The sequence below is a fragment of the Carlito syrichta genome, unplaced genomic scaffold (genome assembly GCF_000164805.1).
Source record: "Carlito syrichta isolate Samal-C Ts95f unplaced genomic scaffold, Tarsius_syrichta-2.0.1 Scaffold314071, whole genome shotgun sequence".
Classification (NCBI taxonomy): domain Eukaryota; kingdom Metazoa; phylum Chordata; class Mammalia; order Primates; family Tarsiidae; genus Carlito; species Carlito syrichta.
Window position 1 is genome coordinate 174,736 of NW_007258167.1, and position 22,963 is coordinate 197,698.

Below are 22,963 nucleotides of genomic sequence, written 5' to 3' on the forward strand. Positions count from 1 at the left end.
ACCTATTCAGTAAATGGTGCTGGGAAAACTGGCTGACCATATGCAGAAGATTGAAACAGGACCCCTATCTATCTCCACACACAAAAATTAACTCCAAATGGATCAGAGACCTAAATGTAAAACCTCAAACCATAAGAACCTTAGAAAATGAAGGACATACCCTCATGGAAATCGGAACTGGCATCCAATTCCTGAACAAAACCTGAAACCCACAGGTAACAAGAGAGAAGATAGACAAGTGGGACCTTATTAAACTGACAAGCTTCTGCAAAGCCAAAGAAACCATCAAGAGAGCAGGGAGACAGCCTACAGACTGGGAAAAAGTATTTGCCAACACCAAGTCTGACAAAGGCTTAACATCTTGGATTTACAAGGAACTCAAACGTGCTGAAAAGAAAAAAACAAAATACCCCATTATAAAATGGGCAAAAGATATGAACAGACACTTCACAAAGTAAGACATCCGAGCAACCGAGACACATGAAGAAATGTTCAACCTCACTAATCATCAGGGAGATACAAATCAAAACCACACTGAGATACCACCTAACTCCAGTCAGAATGGCAATTATCAACAACTCAAAAAATAACAGCTGCTGGAGAGGGTGTGGTGAAAAGGGAACACTTCTACACTGTTGGTGGGAGTGTAAACTAGTGCAACTTCTGTGGAAAGCAGTGTGGCAATTCCTAAATCTTTAAATAACAACCTACTATATGACCCCACAATACCCCTACTGGGAATATATCCTGAAGAACTCAAATCACTCTATAAAAAAGATACCTGCACACGTAAGTTTATGGCAGCATTGTTCACAATAGGAAGAACCTGGAAGCAACCATGCTGCCCATCAAAAGAGGACTGGATTAAAGAAATGTGGTACATATACACGATGGAATACTACGCAGCCATAAAAAAGAACAAAATCATGAATTTCGCAGCAACCTGGATGGAACTAGAGTCTATAATACTGAGTGACCTCTCACAGAAACAAAGGTCCGAGTATCACATGATCTCACTCATATAGTGGACCTTGAACATCCAATGTAATACTATAAGAAAATGACTGACAGTAGTGGGAAACTATGGGGGGGGTGAGGGAGATGGGATTAATGGTAGTAAATATCTGTCTGGGGACGGGGAAACACCTCTTATCAGCAAGGGTACCTGAACGAAATGTATTTGTATACCTAACCCTTAACTGTACCCTACAAAACCATAATAAAAAATACTGTTTATTTAAAAAAAAATTCCCTTAGAAACAATCTGAAAAGTGGACTCTATTAGGGGCATCATCTAGCAAATACTTCTTCCTGAAAGTGAGGATTTGACAAGGAAAAAAGTCCTCTCCAAGGTATCCTATATGTTTTTACCTCAGCCAGGAAAAAAGGAGACTGGAAAAGCTTTTCTAGACTTAGGGAGTGAAGATCTATTGAGCACAGAGATTTGGAATTCAACACATCTTGTTCAAATTCTGGTTCCTCTACTTGTCAGCTGTGTGGCCTTGGACTTCCAGTCATGAGTCACATAAGGACATTTCAGTCAATGATGGACTGCATATACGACAGTTGTACTATAAGATTATAATGGAGGCCAGGTTCAGTGGCTCAGCTTGTAATCCCAGTGCTTTGGGAGGTCGAGGTGAGTGGATTGCCTGAGCTTCAGGGTTCAAGATCTGCCTGGGCAACTTGGCGAGACCTTATCTCTACAATAAATCAAAAATTAGCTGGGTGTGGTAGCACACGCTTGTAGTTCCAGCTACTTGGAAGGCTGAGGCGGAAGGATCGCTGGAGTCCAGCAGGTCAAGGCTGCGGTGGCCGTGAGCGGCCACTGCACTCCAGTCTGGGTGACGGAGTGAGACTCCAACTCAAAAAACAATTCCTAGTGCCTAGTGACACTGTAACTGCCATAACGTCATAGTACAATTCATTGCTCGCATGTTTGTGGTGATGTTGGTGTGAACAAATCTACTCTAACAAATGTATAAAAGTATAACATGTATAGTTATGTATAGTTCCTAATAGTGGATATTAAACAATTATGTTACCAGTTTATATATTTATAATACTATACTTTTTGTCATTATTTTAGTATGTACTACTTATACTTGCATAAAGAAAAAAGTTAATTTTAAACAGCCTTGGGCAGGTCCTTCAGGTGTCCAGAAGAAGGCATTTTTATCATAGGAGATGACAGCTCCATGTGTGTTATTGCTCTTGAAGACGTTCCAATGGGACAAGATGTGGAGGTGAAAGACAGTGATATTGATGATCCTGACCCTGTGTAGGTCTATGTTAATGTGTGTGTTGGTGTTTTAGTTTTTCACACAGAAAAGTAAACATTAAAAAAGAAAAAATTTTAATAAAAAAGTTTATAGACTAAAGATATGAAGAAAGAAAATATTTTTGTACAGCTGTACAATGTGTTTGTGTCTTAAGCTGAATGTTATTACGAAAGATTCAAAAAGTTAAAAAAACTAAATTTATAAAACAAAAATGTTAAAGCAAACTAAGATTAATTTATTATTGAAGAAAAAATCTATATTTAATAAGTTGAATGTAGCCTAAGTATACAGTGTTTATAAAGCCTACAGTAGTGCACAATAATGTCTGAGGGTTTTACATTCATCACTCACTGACTCACCCAGAGCAACTTTTAGCCTTGCAAGCTCCATTCATCGTATGTGTTCTATGTTTAGATATGTTTAAATACACAAATACTTACCATTGTGTTATAACTGTCTACAATATTCAGTGTCATAATGTGCTGTACAAGTATGTAGTCAAGGAGCAACAGTCTATAGCATATAGCCTAGATGTGTGGTAAGTTATACCATCTAGGTTTGTGTATGTAACCTCTGACTGAATAATGATTAGATCACCTAATGATGCACTCCTCAGAACATATCACCATTGTGAAGTGATGCATAACTGTATTTAACATCAAAGCCTCTGCTTTCCTCCTTAATAAAATTAGTCAAAACTACTGCCTTGTCACCCATCTCTCAATCTTCTGTCTCTCTCAAAGCACAGGACGAAGCTGTTTTCTAAAGTTTCCTTTTCTACTTAAAGTCCAGACCTACCAAAAAAAGAAGACAAATACTTCTGGTCCCTTCCTTGAGTGTTTTCTTAACTGAACTCATATCACAGGAAGGAAGTGAAGTCTGTCAACACACCCGGACAAAATTTTGTTACATACCATTATCTTCTCTACAGTCCCAAAAGATTTTGTCCCAGGTCACCATATGTTCTTCAAGCCCATTGAATTCCCCTAAAAATCACATATTACCTCCCTAAAATTATCCAAACTTTTCCACCTCCCTTTCCCCTAAGAAGAAGGGAAACCTTCAGAGGGTGAAGAGGAAGTTTTCCCTTGGCGCCTACAGTTTGGGCACTGTGAGCAGGATACCAAAGCTACTTGCTCTTCTGGAGGCCACGGTCAGGGGATTTCTATCAAGTCTAAAGCTCTGCTCTCTTTTGCATTGAGTATACTGATCTTTTTTGCTTTCGGGGAGGGGAAGTACTAGGGAATACTTTGTTTTGTGAGAGAGAATTTGACCTGTGTGTATGCAATGACTGGCAAGTCATTGATGGTGGCTCCAGTTTGGGGGATAATTGACAATAGTTGCAATGAATGGTTATTACTACAGGGGGCTAATCATTTCTTTGTGAATTTAGGTATGAAAAATGCATTTTGAACACATGGAAGCTGTGGGATCACTTGCCACTGAGTGATAAGTCTCCCATGAGGGTGGACTGACCACAGAGTGAGGTGTTTGGTGTTGTCCACCAACTTCAGGGGAATATCCTTGCAGCGAGGTGCTCTATGGAAGCATTGTGTGGCCTGGTCCTTTGGCATTTCCCTCTTTTGGGGGACCTGAGAGTCAGTGTCAAAGTGAGATCCTTGATTTTTGAAGATCTAAATGCTATGTCTTACAGCTGTGCCTGCTTCCCACAAATTGAAATATTAGGCCCCCAAAACTACAAATGCTTTGTTGGCCTTATTTGTTAATAGGCATTGCCCCAAGCTCATTGATCCAGTTGGAAAACAGAGACTAAATGGGAAACTACCTGTCAAAATAAAATTATTATCCTTATAAAATCCTCTAGTGGATTTCTATGATTTTGTGTTATCTTACACTCATTTTCAGTCTTTCTCTAACATGTTCAAACTCCTCAAAAAGTTTTTCCCTCTGTGCTTTGAGATATAAATTTGTTATCCTGTTTTCTCTAAAATGTGGTAAGGCCTTCCAGTCACATGCGACATTGTTTCATTTATAGAGTCATGATTTAATACAACTTTTATTTATTGTTTTGAGACAGGATATTCTATTGCTCAGGCTGGAGTACAGTGGCACAATCATGGCTTACCTATAGCCTTAAACTCCTGGGCTCAAGCAATCCTTCTGCCTCAGTCTCCCAAGTAGCTGGGACTATAGGCACACACCACCACATTCAGCTAATTTTTGTATTTTTTGTAGAGACAAGGTCTCCCTACATGCTCAGGTTGGTCTCAAACTCCCAGCTCAAGCAATTCTTCCACCTCAACCTCCCAAAATGCAAAGTGCTAGGATGACAGGCGTGAACCATCACACCCAGACCCAACTGTCCTTTTAAACTAGTGAGTTTTACTGTTTCTTGGCTAAAAAATTTAAAGCTATAAAATCTTTATATTTGGTCAGGCATGGTGGCTAATACCTGTAATTAATCCCAGCACTTTGGAAGACCAAGGTTGGTGGATTGCTTGAGGCCAGGAGTTCAAGACCAGCCTGGGCAACAGCAAGACATCAACCTTAAAAAAAAAAAAGGCAGATGTGGCACATGCCTGTAGTCCAGCTACTTGGAAGACTGAGGCAGGAGGATTACTTGAGCCCAGGGGAATCAAGGCTGTGGTGAGTCATGACCATGCCACTGCATTTCAACCAGAGCAACAGAGCCAAATGCTATCTTAAAAAAAAATGATCTTATGTTTGACTGTATTTTTCTGTATATATGTATACATGCTTGTGTTTATATTTTGTCTACATGGTAATTGGCTTATAAATAGATGAGTGTTCATACATTAAGTAAATAAGTACAAATGCTTTTTAAGATCATGTGATCTTAGTGAGCATTGGCAAATAAAACTAGTTTTAAGTGTTAGTAAAATAAAATTAGAATATCTTCAGAACTGTCAGCATTAAATATAATTCAGACATTTTTGCCTGGATATACTGATCAGACAGGTTTAGGATGTCTCTGATAGATATTTTAAGATCATAAACTATTGCTTCTTTGATCTTTGGTACTTGGTTGATTTGTCTACAAGCTTATGTTTTAGGCTTTAAGCTTTTAAATTCTGGGGTCTAGACAAGTGGCCATCAAGTCCTAGGGACATATATGTGTCCATAGAACTTAGATCACCAGTTGCAGGGCAGAGCCAAGATTAGTAAGACCTTCCCGGCCCAGTTGTGCCTCCAGTTATGCTGGGAGGGTTTGGATCCTCTGGCATTCTCTTCATTAGCTTCTGCATTGGGTAGATAGCAATTAAAATTGCTTATTTCCTAGTTTTTTTCACTGAAAATTAAGGTTATTAATAGTTAACATTGCAATTAATATACGTAATTAAAACTACTAGAAATAAGAAACAATTCTGTATGCAAAGTGTACAAGAAAAGTAGGATGTGCTTTTTGTGAGGAAGGTTATTAGAAAGACACAAGAATGGGGTATTTATTAAAGAAAAAGTAATTTTGCCTAGTTTATAGGTTATTATAAGGTTGTTTTAAATTAAAGGAATAAAAAGTATGCTAGATAAAACTGAATGCATATAGAAAATTGGGAAAAGAAAGAGAATTGGAAAAACTGCAACAGGTTATAAAAATCTCTTGTGTGGTCAAAGCTGATTGAATCTGTAAATAAAGTTTTATTAAAATAAGGTATAATACTACTACAGGAGTGGAATTTGGTTTTCTCTTTTAATCATAACGAGTTTTAGATAGTCTTAATAAGAGATAGTAAAGGTTGTTATTCACCTTTAGGACAAAAAAAAAAAGTGGAGAGGAAAAAGGAAGAGACAGATTCTGTTTGTCTCATCTTGCCTTTTTTTTTTTGAGTTGGAGTCTCACTCTGTCACCTAGATTGGAGTGCAGTGGCCGCTCCCGGCCACCGCAGCCTTGACCTGCTGGGCTCCAGCGATCCTTTCACCTCAGCCTTCCAAGTGGCCGGAACTACAGGCACACGCTACCACGCCTGGCTAATTTCTGATTTATTCTAGAGATGAGGTCTCACCAAGTTGCCCAGGTGGGTCTAGAACCCGTGGACTCCCAAAGCGCGGGATTACAGGCTGAACCACAGAGCCCAGCTCATCTTGCCTTTATTAGGTCTTTTGATTGTTTGAAAAACTGAATCTCCTCTTTATCAAAGAGTTAAGTTTTTTTTTTGTCTTATGAAGTCTTTGAGTTATCACTTTGGCTAAATGAATGACTATTAAATTAAATAAATGTATTTAATTAATAAATTAAGTAATCTAGGATCCGGTTTTTTTGTTTTTTTTTTTTTGAGTTGGAGTCTCACTCTATTGCCCAGACTGGAGTGCAGTGGCTGCTCCCGGCCACCACAGCCTCGACCTGCTGGGCTCCAGCGATCCTTCACCTCAGCTTTCCGAGTAGCCGGAATTACAGGCACACGCTACCATGCCCGACTGATTTTTTGATTTATTGTAGAGATGAGGTCTTGCCAAGTTGTCCAGGCGGGTCTCAAACCTGCGGGCTCAGGCAATCCACTCACCTCAGTCTCCCAAAGCACGGGATTATGGGCTGAGCCACCAAGCCTGGGTGGATCCTGTTTTGATATCAAGTGTTTCAAGCCTTTGGTATTTGACAAACTTTTAAAAATCAAAGTTTAAAATTACATATTTTTAATCTCAAACCAACTTTTTTGACATTCCATAAAGGGCCACTGAAAGTCCAAGAGAGACATATTAGGCTTATTTGGTATGCTAAAATCATACAGAAAGCACTGTCAAATAGGAAATGGTGTTTAGCTTTTCTTGAGTTATATTTGCATGAATATGTTATTAATATGTGTTCCAAAATTGTTTGAGATTCCTAAAAGTCTGATATGGCTTAGTATATGCATTAAATTGCTTAATTCTGATTTTTTCCTCCCTAAAAGCACTTTGTAAATCCTAAAGCATTGTGTCTTCAAGGAGGTTTATGAAAAGAATAAAAAAATTCTGACAGGTATTCTGAAATAGACCTCTGCTTATAATTTCGGAGATCATTCCATCAAACTAAGTAAAAACTTCCAGGATTTTAATTAAAAAGATGAGTTCATTAAGATTGCTAACCCAACATCAACCAGAACCAGAGGTGATTACATGGAACTTAACTGACAGGGGACTGACATGATTTTTTGACACACTTTGAAACATTTGACATTTTTGAAACACTGCTGATTCTTTTTATATCTTGTTTTCCAGAATCAATTTTTTTTCTTTTGAGCTATGTATAGTATATAACAATTGGGTACAGTATAGTTTTGTGAGCAAAATGGAATCATTTACTTCTCTTTCTACCTCATTTCTCCCATTTGGATACTATTTGTGAGTATTCTTATTTCATAGCAATGTAGTTATTGCATGAGTGCAATAAGAATCTGTTTCCTTTTGTAACAAGACACATTGGAAACACTGGTTATTTACCAACACTTTGACTGGAATGTCATATTTCCAAATATAATTTTGAGGGATTGGGGGATTAAGGGATTTTGAGGTTGACTTTATAAAGCCAATAGGCTTGGAAAGAGACTGGCCCAGTACCTAGTATACACGGTTCTCTTACAGGATTTTTGACCCTGTAGCAATTAAAGAATGTTATTTTCAAACAGGCCTAGTAACCTCAAGATATTATGGGAACCTCAAAAAGAGAGAAATTCACCAACTTCATACAGGTATTACAAGTACATACAGTCTGAGGGTAAATCATTGGTTTGGCTTCCTAGCCTCAAGAGATTTTTTTTTTTTTTTTTTTTTTAGAAAGCAGGATTTATTGAGAGGACAGAAAAGCTCCCAGAGTGGGAGGGGACCTTTTTAAAGAAAGGTTTTATTGCTGCAATTAGACACCCCAGTGTATAGCACAGATACCCCCCCCATATAGAATTACTTGAATGGCAATACTGAGAAACAGTGAACATATACAAAAGAATACAAAAATAGACATTTAAAAAACTAAAAACTTTCTAAAGAAAAATTTCAAATATGAAGTGCCTTTTACAAACTACATCACACATGCCAGTGTACATTTTTATTAACAATCAACTTTTTTATAAACATTGCATCTAAATGTACATTGATATGCAACACAACTTGAACAATTACTTCTAAGACAAAGACAAATACTTTTATTTCCCTATGTTTCAGTCTTTCCTTTGGGCTAGAGATGGAAGCTGCATATTTCAAACCAGATTCAAAAGGGAAAGTACTTCAAATATGTATTTGCAAACAGCCACATCCATAGCATGTGAGTCTCACCCTGAGGGTCGCAGTCCTCCTCCAGTCCAGCAGCCCATGCCAGCACTGCAGAGATTGTCCCAGACCATTGCAGGCATCATCCAAGGTTCCCAAACTGGCCCAGTTGCCTGAGGCCTGCATGCTGTAGCCAGTAAGGGCACACATACGGTTTTAAAACTAGGCCTACATGATTGAAAAGAGTGGACTGAAGCAAAAAAAGGGAAGTACTAGAGCCTAGAGTAGAAAGAGAACTTTTATAGGATTTTCTCACAATAAACTCACAATAAAACAAAATTACTGTTGAATTGAGAAGCCTGCTAGTGATACTGTGACTTATAAAAGACAAATGCTACAAATCAGAGAGATGGCTGGTTGGTGACACCCGAGGCTGTTTGCCTCTGAGGCTTTTAAAAATCTCATCTGAGATTCCTTATGAAAAATTGTCAGCAAAGCCAATTTAAGAATAGTCCATATGGCCAATCACTATTCTTGCAAATAATCAGACTGAAATTTAATTTGCAAATAAATTAGTCCTACTATGATTTATCTTTGGTACAAATGGGAGACTAGATTTAAAAAAAAGTTTCAGAAGAAAACTATAGCCACACCTGTTATTACAGTCTAGCCCAGACCATTGTTTTTGAGTTTTTATTATTTGTCTGCAATTTGGACCGAATCCTGAAGTCTTTCCTGGCTACAAACCTCTAAACTACCATTTCCAATTTTTTTTTTTCATTTTTCTGACTTGGATTCACTGAAATTAAAATTGTCTTTTTCCTGAGGCCCTACAAACTGACACTAGTCAACCTGATGTTGACGAAAAATTGCCACAATAGCTTATATCTGGATAAACTTTACACACAAACTACAATCTAGGAAAACCTGTCAGATCACCACAGCTCTTTTCAGTTGGTTGCCCTACAGACTCTAGAAGGACGAGCTTGCAGAATTGTCCAAACATTGACCTTTGTTTTTCTTCTGTTTCCAAAGAGATGCCTCTTATTAAAAATCTGTTTGCCTATGTAACATGTAAAGGCCTAGCTTTGACAGTCCATCTGCAATGTCATTTTCTAAAATGAGACACAACTGTTTAGTTGAATTGACCTAGTCCCAGAAACGAAAGGCTGGTTTGATGGGATCCTTTGCCATTCAGCTACTGGCTTGATATTTTTTTCTCCACAATCATTAACTCAACTTATAGTGTGTGAAACTTCTAGGGAAGTTTCAGACAGGGTAATGTTGAGGCTCAGAAACCAATACCCCAAAATGTGGCACTTTGACATGCTGAACGGAAGAAGAAGGCTTAAGCTCTCTCTGAACTTCCCTCGCTCCTCCTGTCTCTCAATCCAAAGCATGGGTTGTTCTCTGAAGTTCTTTCTTCTGCCTGATGTCCAGAGCCACCAACATACACTCTCTCCCTCTCTCCCTCTACCCCCCCCCCCCCCCCACTTCTGGTCCCTTCCCTGAGATTTTCCTTAATTGAACTCATATCACAGGAAAAAAGACTGAAGTCTGCCAACATACCTGAACAGACTTTTGTCACAAACCATTGTCTGTTCTGTAAGCCCAACAGGACTTTGTCCCAGGCCACTCTATGTTCTTCAAGATCATTGACTTCCCCTAAAAATCATTTACTACCCCCCTAAAATCCTCCACACTTTTAGATTCCCTTTCCCCTAATAAAAATGGCATAGAAGTATCAGTACTCCATTGTGCAAAGTATTTATTATTTCCTACGTAAAGTCACTATACTAAATACTTTGCCTATATTATGTCATTGGATTTGCAAAATGACCATATGATGTAAGTACTATTATATTCCTACATACAAGGAAGTTAAAGCTCAGACATTTTTAGATAACTGTCCAGGAGTCTTGCAGCCAGTAGATAACTACACCTGTATCTTAACACAGTTCTGTCTGATTCCTAAAGTCATACTTCTTAAACACTACATAATGCTGCCCTATGTGGTTTGATTTAGCTTATAAAATCAAAGTCTGAAAGCATAATGTTATTAAAAAGATTTGCCTCATCTGTCAACTAAGTTTGCTCTTGGATAAAGACATAGACTCCAAAAACTCATATAACCATCCAGATTTCAACAATAAATGAAAAACTGAAGAATTTTCTCTGGGTTTTGGCAAATGCTCACTCTGCATCCTGAAACTTTAGAAGTACTTATTATCTTGTTGATGACAATCTTTACTGCTATTTAAATGATACATCCATCCCTTAAAAATGAAACAAACTCTACAGGACCAAGCATCTCAAAACCTTTATAGTTCTGAATGGGAAAGCAAGACTAGCATTGACAACTGGCTCTGTGCAGTGTTGCTCAATGTGCTGGAGTTGATAGTGTTGAGGACATGCTATTCAAAAATATGGGACTTTAGCATTCGAGAAACCAGTAGAAGCAGGAAGGTCACTCTCACCTTCCCCTCGTCCTTCTTCTCTGAAGCAGGTCATAGCACCTAAGAAGTCACTCTCTGACCTCCCTCCCTTCTCTCCTGTAGATACTCAAGCCAAGGATATTCTGATCTATACCCAAAGGCAAGGCATCTCATACAGGGACACCAAGAAGTATCTGAACAAACTGGCCTTGCTAAGTAAGCCCCAGTTTATGACTATTAGATCATATACTTTTGTACTCCAAGCATACTTCTGCATAGCTGATCATAAAAATATACAGATTTCCCTGTTTGGGGGGATTGTCATTTCTAAAGGCTCCCATGTCATCTAAAATATATACTAAATAAATTTGTTTGTATATATTATTATGTCTTTTATTATAAGAGTCTCAGATATTATAATAAGTATCCTATATGCCATAAACAAGTATCCACTTCAAGGTCAAAAACTTTATGGTAAGTGAGGAGAAGATATTACTTTTTCTCCCCTACAGAGCTCTGCTTCATCCTGGACCACTTCAGTTATTTTATCTTGGATAAGGAAGACAGTAAGTTGGGTTTTTTGTTTGTTTGTTTGTTTGTTTGTTTGTTTGTTTGAGTTGGAGTCTCACTCCATCGCCCAGACGAGTGCAGTGGCCACTCCCGGCCACCGCAGCCTTGACCTGCTGGGCTCCAGAGATCCTTCCGCCTCAGCCTTCCGAGTAGCTGGAACTACAGGCGCACGCTACCACGCCCAGCTGATTTTTGATTTATTGTAGAGATGAGGTCTCGCCAAGTTCCCCCCTTGGGTCTCGAACCCGTGGGCTCAGGCTATTCACTCACTTCAGCCTCCCAAAGCTCAGGATTACAGGCTGAGCCACTGAGCCCGGCTAGTAAGTTGGTTTTGTTTTTTACTACTGTTGTTGTCCTTCATAGTTTTGAATGTCTTAGAACTTTCAACTCACCTCCTTTCTAAGTGAAAACAAATCTCTAGTCATTTTCATCATATCATACACATATTATTATTATTATTATTATTATTTTAATGATATAAAATGATGCCACACACTAGAAGACACACATTTCACGTGGGCAGGGTCTGCACAATGGTAGACAGTGCAGAAAGAGAGGCAGCACTATGCTAGTAGTATGGATGTGAAAGGCGGGAGAATACCTGGGAGGGTTCAATAGTCAAAAATCAAACTGAGAAAAGGAGCGAAATGTGAGTCTATAGGAATACTACATGGAGGTCTTGAGTCTTTTTGTGTCATGATATCCCTTTGAGAATCTGGTGGAAGCTAATGACTCTTAAAAACATATATACAGTCTACCTTCATTATTTGTGAATTTGCCTACTTGCTAAAATTTATTCATAACCCCCAAATCAATACTCACAATGCTTTCATGATCATTCTCAGACATGCACAGAGAAGTTTGAGTCTTTTAATTCACAAGTTTCCAGCTGAGGTCAAACAGGGTGATGCTCTGCCTTCTTGTTTTAGCTCTCATACTATACACAATATCCATTTCAAGGTTTATTTAGTGCCTTTTTTTTTCATTTTTGTGTTTAAATGGTCCCCAAGTATAGTGCTAAAGTACTGTTTAGTGTTCCTAAGCACAAGCAGGTTGTAATGTACCTCATGAAGAAAATACTTATGTTAGATAAACTTTATTCTGGCTTGAGTTTTAGTGCTGTTGGCTACAAGTTCAATGACACAAATATTGCAATTAAAATATTGCTTTATATAAAGAACTGCTGAATATAATGAATAATCTGGAGGAAATATATATTAAATAAGGTGTCTTTAAACAGAAACACACTTAAAAATGAGGTTAGTATTGATCAGGTGACAAAAATATTGCAACCTAACCCTATATTTCCCCTCGGATCAATGGTTTGGTATTTGTTGATTCAGAGTTTGCAGTGACTACAGAACACAACTTTCACAAACAGCAAGACAACTATATTTAATACAAATAAAATTTATCATGTAATATCAAGAGACTCTCAGAACCACCAAAAACTCCTGTGTAAATCTCTTCTGGAGGCCCACATAATCCATGTGTAATAGTGCTAATATCTTCCTACAAAACAGCAAGTTTGAAAAACAGTGTATTACAATGAATTGCAATAGGAAGGTGGGTGTAAAAATTATTGTTCGCAAAAACTATTTGAGTACCTACCCTGTGCAAGTAAGTCTTTTATTCTCAGAGGAAGTACATATAAATATGCATGTCTGTATCAATTTGGCATAATATTCAACAGCATTAATAAATGGCCAAATTACTTATTCTGTACTAAACAAATTAAGATTTAATGTAAGCAAAAAGATAAATTTTTTCTTTTGAGTTGGAGTCTCACTCTGTCGCCCAGACTGGAGTGCAGTGGCCGCTCCTGGCCACTGTAGCCTCGACTTGCTGGGCTCTGGCGATCCTTCCGCCTCAGCCTTCCAAGTAGCTGGAATTACAGGCATGCGCTACCATGCCCGGCTGATTTTTTTATTTATTGTAGAGATCAGGTCTAGCCAAGTTGCCCAGGCGGGTCTCGAACCCGTGAGTTCAGGCAATCCACTCACCTCAGCCTCTCAAAGTGCGGGATTACAGGCTGAGCCACTGAGCCTGGCTAGATAAAAAAATTTAAAAATGCTACCTGTTTATTACTTCATCACCTTCAAGATAATTGTGTTTTGGTGTATATGCAATAAATATCAACCAAGTAGTCCTTGAGACTCTTGCTAAAATTTAGCTGGAAGGGTAGAACAGTTAAAAACATTTTACAACTGGATATTTATTAATCCTCTAACATGCTCTCTGCACAGACAAGAGTACAACTCAGTTTTCAGAAGGCAAAGCAGAGCAATAGAAACAGTTTATTTTCTGCTGATTTCATTTGGTCCCTATTATCCTCTTCTATAGGTTGGTGATTGCTTCAAGGAAAATATGTCTTCTTAGAAGGCTTTGTTTTCAAGTGTCATTGTTCTTTATCTTAAGTGGTCATTCTGAGCATCAGGATTCTAAAGATTCCATAAAGTTGTTTCAAATTTCATAGCCCCTGCTTTCCTAAATGCCTTCAACTGCTTTACCAGACTGCCCTGGCAGTGGGTCTGATGAAGGAAATTCATGCTGCCTACTCTAGATTTATCCCTGGGGTAGGAGTACACCCCTGATCTATAACATTTTTGGTGCAAATCTATTACTCACCTTGGCTCTCCCAGCACTGAAATGTGGAGGCAAAGATCTCGAGGCCACTGTTATCCTGGCTCTTGTCTGGGCCAAATTACCTAGGCAAAAAAAGACACATAACATAAATTGTAGGAAAAGTAAAGGAACAGGATCATGAGTAATTTTTCCCTTTGTGACCTTTTATTTCTCTGAATCTCCCAAATAATCTGCACCGAGATAGAAAAATCTGGAAAATTTTGAATTTTGAAACGTCAATGATATAAATTATAATAATTATCTATAAGTTGCAAATAACTTGTAAATTATAAGTAAATTGAATTTATGTTAGTTTTATAAGCAAAAAGGAAACAACATAAAAATATTAAATTTACTGAGCAAATTAGGAATAAAATTACCTCAGCATACCTTAATAAAGTCCGTATGTGAAATTACCTCAATAAAGGCCATATATGAAAAGTCAACAGCTAACAATATACTCAACAGTAAAAAATGGAAAGGTTTTTCTCTAGGATCAAGAATATATTTACTTTATATTTAATACAAATAAATTTTATTATGTAATATCAAGAGGATCTCGGAACCACCAAAAACTCCTATGTAAATCTCTTCCAGAGGCCCACAAAATTCATATGTAATAGTCTCAATATCTTCCCACAAAACAAGGATGCACACACTCACCACTATTCAACATAGTACTGGAAGTACTAGCTAAAGCAATTAGGTAAGAAAAAGAAAGAAAAGGCATCTGAATCAGAAAGGAAGAAATAAAATTATCTCTGTTTACAGATGACATAATCCTATGTGTAGAAAACCCTAAAGATTCCACATAAAAATATTATTAAAACTAATATATGTTAGAACTAACTTCAGTAAAGTTGCAGAATACAAAATCAATATACAAAGATTAGTTTTATTTTTACACACTAACAGTGAAATATTTGAAAAATTAAGAAAACAATTTCATTTACTATAGCATAAAAAAATAGGATTACATTTAACCAAGGAGGCAAATGTTTATACATGAAAAACTATAAGACATTGCTAGAAATTAAAGAAGGCACAAATAAATGGAAAGACATCACTGTTTATGGATTGGAATATTTAATTATTGTTAAAATGTCCATACTATCCAAAGCTATCTACAAATAAATGTAATCCCTATCAAAATTTCAATGGCATCTTTTGCAGAAATAGAAAAAAAATCCTACAATCCATATGGAACCACAAAGGAATTAAAAAACAATTGTGAGAAAAAAGAACAAAGCTGGATGACTCACATTTCCTGACTTCAAAATATATTACAAAACTACAGTAATCAAAATATATGCTACTGAAATAAAGACAGGCATATAGACCAATGAAATTAGAATAGAGTGCCTAGAAATAAACATACATATATATATGATCAAATGATCATTGACAAGAGTGTCAAGACACTACAATGGCAAAAAAATTAATCTCTTCAACAATGGTGTTAGGAAAAGTGTATATCCATCCACATGCAATAGAATAAAATTGAACCCTTATGTTACACCACACAGAATCCAACTTAAAGTGGATTAAAGATTTAAATATAAGAAAACCATAAAACTCATAGCAGAAAAAAACATAAGAGAAAACATTAATAATATTAGTCTTGGCAACAACTATTTGGAAATGACACAGGCAACAAATGTAAAAACAGACAATGAGACTATATAAAACTAAAATTTCTGTGTAGCCAAGGAAATAATCAAGAGACTTAAGAGAGAAACTATGGAATAGGAGAAAATATTTGCAAAATATATCTAATAAGGTATTTATACCTAGAATAGATAAGGAACTCCTACAACTAAGTAGGAAAAAAACTTTAAAATGGCAAAGGATTTAATAGACATTATCTCCAAAAAAGGAATACAAAATGGCTAACAGGTATATGGAAAGGTCAGGGACCTAATCATCAGGGACATGAAAATCAGAAACACAATGAGATGAGATATCACTTCATACCTGTTAGGACGGTCATCATCAAAAATAAGCAAGCAAACAAAAAAAAACACCCAGAAAATAACAAGTGTTGAAGAGGATGTGGAGAAATTAGAACATATTTTCACCATTGTTGAGAATGTAAAATGGTGCAGCAACTACAGAAAATAAAACAAAGGATATATTGTGAGAGGTTCATTTTCTTTCTTTTATTGTTTTTCTTTTTTTTGAGTTGGAGTCTTGCTCTGTTGCACTGGAGTGCTGTGCCATGATCATGGCCACCACAGCCTCAGCCTGCTGGGCTCAGGCAATCCTTCCACCTCAGTCTTCCAAGTGGCTGGAACTATAGGCATGCACCACCACACCCAACTCATCGTTTTATTTATTGTAGAGACGAGCTCTTGCCAAGTTGCCCAGGCTGATCTCGAACCCCTGGGCTCAGGCAATCCTCTCACCTCTGCCTCCCAGGGTGCTGGGATTACAGGCATGAGCCACTGCACCTGCCTAGAGGTTAATTTTCAAAAATTAAATCTACCACATGATCCAGCAATCCCACTACTAAAAGAATTGAAAACAAGATCTCTAAGAGAAGTTTGCACTTTCAATTTCATTGCACCTTATTCACAGTAGCCAAGAGATAGAAACAAACTAAATGTCTATCAACAGATATAAGAACAAAGAAATGTGATATATGCATACAGTGGAAAATTCAGCCTTTATAAAGAAGGAAATTCTGTCATGTGCTACAACATGGACAAACCTGGAGGACGTTATGCTAAGTGAAATAAGCCAGTCACAGAAGTACAATACTGCATGATTCCACTCCTATGATGTATCTAATAGGAGTCAAATGTACAAAAGCAGAGAGTAGAATGGTAGCTGCCAGTGGCTAGAGGCAGAAGGAAATGTGGAGCTGCTGTTTAATGGATACAGAACATCAGTCATGCAAGATGAAAAAGTTCTAGCAATCTGCTGTACAACCATGTGCACAGTAGTTAATGATATTATACTGTACACTTAAAATTTTGTTAAAAGGATAGGTTTCATGTTATGTCTTTTTTACTACAACAAAAAGAAAAACGTCTTCAATTGGGGCACTGCTAGTCATCGAAAGAGATAAATTCAGAAGAAAAAAGATGCGGAAGGGAGTTTTCCTGAGAAAAAAAATGGATAATAGAGAACACCATTCCAAGGGTTTAAGACATAGACAGTGATAAGTAGATCAGGCAGTAAGGATCCTATAGGAGAGGAAGAATATAGTTTCCTCTATGTATCCTAGGTTCATGGCTGAGGGCCTCATAGCAAAAGACAAATTAATAAGAAAAAAGCATGCACATGTTTTTAATCTAAGTTTTAGGTGGCATAAGGAAAAGATATGAAAAATAGTAGAGAATTATAAGAGAAAAACAGAGTATGATCCAATGGTAATAAACTAGGGAAACCTATCAAGACTTGTTTGTTCAGATTCTACCTGTGTCCTATTTCTTCCGAGACAAGAATGCTTCTTTCCTCTGGGTATAGGAAGGGCACCTCTCACAATAGGGTCTTATGACCTGCTTCAGGGGAAGGTCAGAAGGCTCTTCCTAAGTTTTAAGATCTGCTTCAAGGGAGAAGGGGGTGGATGGTCAGAGTGACATTCCCACTTCTGTCATTTTTTTCAGATTCCTTTAACTTAAAATACTCAATAGGCCAAGGGGCCATAATTTGGGATTGTGAGCCCTGAACCCCATTAATCTCTCAGCATATAGGAAGGAACCTGGTCACCACCAGTGACCCAATGGGATAGTAGGTAGGGAGGCAGCAGCCTCTGAGTCCTGGGGCCCAATGGAGTTTTACATTTGCCAGGAGCATGACCTTGTACACCAACATCTCAGAGCCTCAGTTTCCCTTGCCTATAAAATGAAAACAGCACTACATACTTTCCAGAATTATTATGGAGATTCAATGAGATAATTCACAAAAAGCACTGCCAATACAGTACTGGTATAAAGCAAGAACTTGCTTCATGTCAACCAGTAGTTTATTATTATTGGCTGTGAACAGTTCACACAGGTTTTTTTTTTTTTTTTTTTACTGTGGTGTCCATGCTAAACCATGTGTTTTAGAAATATGTACATTGAGGCTGAAGGTCACATGAGGAAAGAGTAGCAGAACAATGATTAAAACCCTGTCTTAGGCCAAGTGCGGTGGCTTACGCCTATAATCCCAGCACTCTTAAAGCAGAGAGCTGAATAGAAGAGAAAACCTGAGAATCTTAACAATTCACTATGTAATCACTGGTTAGCCAAAAAACCATGCAAGATGAGAAAAAATGATAAGGCAAAGCTGGGCCACTCAGATTTCTACCACTCTTCACTTTTGAGGGGTCTGAGTGGCCTGCTCAGACTCTCTTCTGCCCTCCTACTCCTCACCCCCTACCCTTCACCACCTCTCTGATCCCCCATCCCCTAAACCAAGAGTGTGGAGTGATTTGTTTGCATTTTTAACCTACAGTGTCATTTGATTCTGTAACCAAATAAAAAGTTGTCAGTGAAAGGAAGTGCTGCAATTTGTGCATAGTCAAGATGCTCAAGATTTCAAAGTTTTAGCAAGTCTAGCACAAAGATGTCCAAATGTTTTCTCTGGCGATATCTTCAGAGGCTAAACTGTGATTAATAGCCCAGAAAGAACCCTTTGAAGCAGGATTGGTGACATCAAAGTCGTAATCCAGGGGTGGCAGGAGCTTTATAATGAGTGGGAAGTATTTTAACGTATTTCAAAGGATTTACAGCATGAATAAACAATAGACCTCAGCAGATGTGCCACACACACCTTTCAGAAACATAACCAATACGAGGTTTCCTTTTAATTTAAATGTAAATACAGTGCTCACACTTCTTTCACATGTTAAGCATCCTTAGTGCTCACCCCTAGACAGCCTCTTCCCAGCTAAGCATCCCTCATTGCCCCAGAGAACCCTCCTGTGCTTCTCAAAACTGACTACCATCGTGTGTTGGAAAGAGAAGATGGAAGTCAGAGGCATCCAAAGGAATTTATATCCTATGCAGGAACTGTGTTAAAAGAGAATCTGAACTGAAGTTTGCAATGATCTCACATAATTTATCTGCTTCCAACTTAAAGGGGAAAAGACAAGTGGGCTGAAGACAGAGCTGGAACTTTTAAAGGATGGCAATTTTCCACCTGCTTCAGAGGATTTTCCTTGCTTGGAAACTACCCAGCACCCATGATTTCATCTTTAGTTGCCTTTTAAGAATTGCCTAGAATGATGGGTTGTTGTTTTCAATAATCAAGCATAGAATTCAGTCTCCCTTTGCTGTACCCTCTGGGTTTATAGGACTTGTTGCAGAGTTACAGTGGTGACTGTTGATAGGCATTTGTTTGAGAAATTTTCCTTTTTTCACTAACCTTCCAAACATAAGAAATAGGCTAATAAATTAAGAAATGATTGCAAAGCAATGGGGAAGTGTAATAAACTGTTTGTATCAAATTTCTATGAATACAAAGAGCTATTTATAAAAGATCAGATGTTTCAGTTCATCTCTTGCAAGATTGAGTTATTTTAGTTTTTTGTTGTTGTTATTGTTTTGAGTTGGAGTCTCACTCTGTCACCCAGACTGGAGTGCAGTGGCCGCTCCTGGCCACCGCAGCCTCGACCTGCTGGGATCCGGCTATCCTTCCACCTCAGCCTTCCAAGTAGCTGGAACTACAGGTGCGCGCTACCATGCCTGGCTAATTTTTGATTTATTGTAGAGATGAGGTCTCGCTGCCCAGGCGGGTCTCAAACCCTCGGGCTCAGGTAATCCATTCACCTCAGCCTCCCAAAGGCGTGGGATTACAGGCTGAGCCACCGAGCCCGGCTTATTTTAGTTATTAAGATTAAGTTATTAAGATATACTGTGTATCCCACAGTCACCTTGGATACTTACTACCAATGTTATAATGACTTTGTACAATTTCTGTCTCCATTAGCATGACTTTCATTTTTCCAGGAGTCTCCAGCCCAGGCAAATGGTTAGATTACTTATTATAGGAACATCCTGAAAGACTCATCAGCTCTTCCATGGAAAGTACAAACTGACAGTTCATGCCCTATGATTCTATGATTTCCTCCTTTCAAAATCCTCTCCTTGCTGTTTCCACCTCTTCTGGATAATCCTAATCAAGGGCCCTCACTTTGAAAAACCTGCCTTAAATCAAAGTTGATTTCTCAATAAATTCTAACTTTGGCTTTCCTTTTCCAAGACACTGCCAAAGTTTTGAGAGCTGGTGGTCCCCTTCACTGAGGTAAGCAATGAACTACACATTACCAACAGGTTGTATTGGTATCTTACCAACAGGTTGTATTGGTAATGTTTGGGATGCTAGTTTTATAATCAAATACTTCATTTCAGAATGCATTTTAAAAGGTTTTTAATCTTCTCTCCCTTCTCCCACTAGGGAGTCCCTTGCAGTGTGTTCACTTATTTAATTACGTGTTTGCTTAAAAGTTTCAGGGCTATCTTGTCGCAAACTGGACCCCCAGTAGAATTCTTCCCCACCTGGAGACTACCTCAAAGCTGCAATTAATCTACAACTCTGAGATAGCACCAAACAGGCAATAACTCAAAATAGCCACCAGAACAAGCTACATAGGCCAGCACACATTGTCACTCCCATAGGCTCCCTGTACCTAGTTTCCCTTTTTAAACCCCTGCACACAGTCCAAAAGTTGAAATGGTCTGTTTGGAGGCATGAGCCTAGCCATTTCCCTATCTGCTGGTTTTTGGAATAAAGTCACTTTCCTTATACCATCTCTCATCTCTTGAGTTTAGCTTCGGGCAGCAAGTGGCCCAGTTTGCATCTGGTGACAGCTCAGGACAGATCTATGCTAGTGTGATATTTGCAGTAATGAAAATGTTCTGATTTAAGTTTCTAACACTAGCTAATAAATGCAAGGAGTTAAATTCAGTACTTAGTTGCATAAAAACATCCAACAAAAATACCATAGTATTTTGTATGCTAAAAAAAATTTAGTTTGTCTTTACAAGACCATCTAGCCGAAATCTATTAAAAAGACTTGCTTTAGATTTGATCCACCGAGGTAACTTAAAATAGCAACAAAATATGACTCAGCTGTGGGAAGCCAAGAAAAGGAGATCATGCGTGATGCTAAATTTTGTTCTGTAGTTTGCTTTCTCCCTTGGCATTTATCTACGACTTTAAGGACTAATATCGATAAATGGGCAGAGCAGAATAAAAGAGTTCCCAGCCCACTTGGATATGGCCCAATCTCATATGAAAAAAACATGGATAATTTATATTCAATCATGTGCTGCTTAATGACAGGGGAATGTTCTGAGAAAGGAATCACAGGGGATTTCATCATTGCATGAATATCATCGAGTGTACTTACACAAACCTAGATGATACAACCTCTGCACACTACAAAAGTTGAAGATACCAGAATGAAATCACATTTGTCAGATCAGACAAAAAAGGGCTGCAAAGGCCAGAAGAGGAGGCTTATTTATGCTTACAGGTCTGAGATAAGAACTGTTTCCAAGGACTTTCTAAAAACCTCACAAAACCTTTTGCATCCTTCACACATCTCCTGCTTTGATAAGGTTAATCGCTAGACGTTCCATAGGACCACAGTAATTCATTTAAGTTGTTGTGACGACACTTACCCAGTAACAGCATCTTCACCAATGAACTGACACCAATTCTGGCTTTGACTCTCTGGAACCAATGAACTTTATGTAAATCTTTTTTTGCTCATAAAAACTCCTTTTGCCCTTCCCTCATCGAATGCACTGGCAGCTTACCATTTCACGCATTCCAGATTATAATCTTTATTTCTATTCCTGAGCAAACCCAACATATTTAGAGGTAATATTCTCTAGTGTCTTTTTTTAGGTCGACAACACCTAGGTTATATGGAATAAACTGTTGCTCCAAGACGATAACCTGTACAAGCATGCTGTTGTACTGAATACTATCGGCAATTATAACACAATAGTATTTGTGTAACTAAATGCATCTAAACATAGAAAAGGTACAGTAAAAATATGGTACAACAGATAAAAACAGTATACTTACATAGGAAACTTACTATGAATAGAGCTTGCAGGACTGGAAGATGCTCTGGGTGAGTCAGTGAGTGAGTGGTGAGTGAATGTGAAGGCCAGGAGATTACTGTACACTAATGTCAATTTATTTATTTATTTATTTATTTTATTTATTTAATTTTTTATTTTTTGAGTTGATGTCTCACTTTTTCGCCTAGACTGGAGTGCAGTGGCACGCTCCCAGCCACTACTGCCTTGACCTGCTGGGCTCCAGTGATCCTTCCACTCAGCCTCCCAAGTAGCTGGAACTATAGGTGCGCGCTACTATGCCCAGCTAATTTTTTTGATTTATTGTAGAGATAAGGTCTCGCCAAGTTGCCCAGGTGGGTCTCGAACTCACAGGCTCAGGCAGTTTACTCACCTCGGCCTCCCAAAGTGTGGGATTACATGCTGAGCCACCGAGCCCGGTCTACTGTCGATTTAATAATCACTGTACACATAGGTTACACTAAATTTATAAAAACATTTTTCTTTCTTCAATAACAAATTCACCTTAGCTTATCATAATTTTTTTACTTTATATGCTTTTAAATTTTAAAAAACTTTTTGACTCTTTTGAAATAATAGTTTATAAGCACATTGTACAGCTGTAAAAATGATTTTCTTTATATCCTTATTCTATAAGTTTTTAACTCTTAAAATCTTTTATTATTATTATTTTACTTTTTAAACTTTTTTGATAAACTCAAAGACACAAGCACACACATCAACCTAGGCCTACACAGCGTTGGAATATTCAGTATAACTGTCTTCCACCTCCACACCCTGTCCCACAGGAAGGTCTTCAAGGACAATTACATTCATGGAGCTGTCGTCTTCTATGATAGCAATGCCT

The 22,963-nt window shown here is 37.9% G+C and overlaps 1 protein-coding gene across 1 annotated transcript in view; it reads right to left on the minus strand.

Annotated features, from left to right (window-relative positions):
- MYO3B (myosin IIIB) overlaps window positions 1-22,963 on the minus strand; it is a 332,356-nt gene that overhangs the window by 49,616 nt on the left and 259,777 nt on the right. The window contains exon 23 of the mRNA XM_008070949.2: window positions 14,075-14,154. Within this exon, the coding sequence (XP_008069140.2) occupies window positions 14,075-14,154 (80 nt within the window). The remainder of the gene's footprint in view (window positions 1-14,074; window positions 14,155-22,963) is intronic.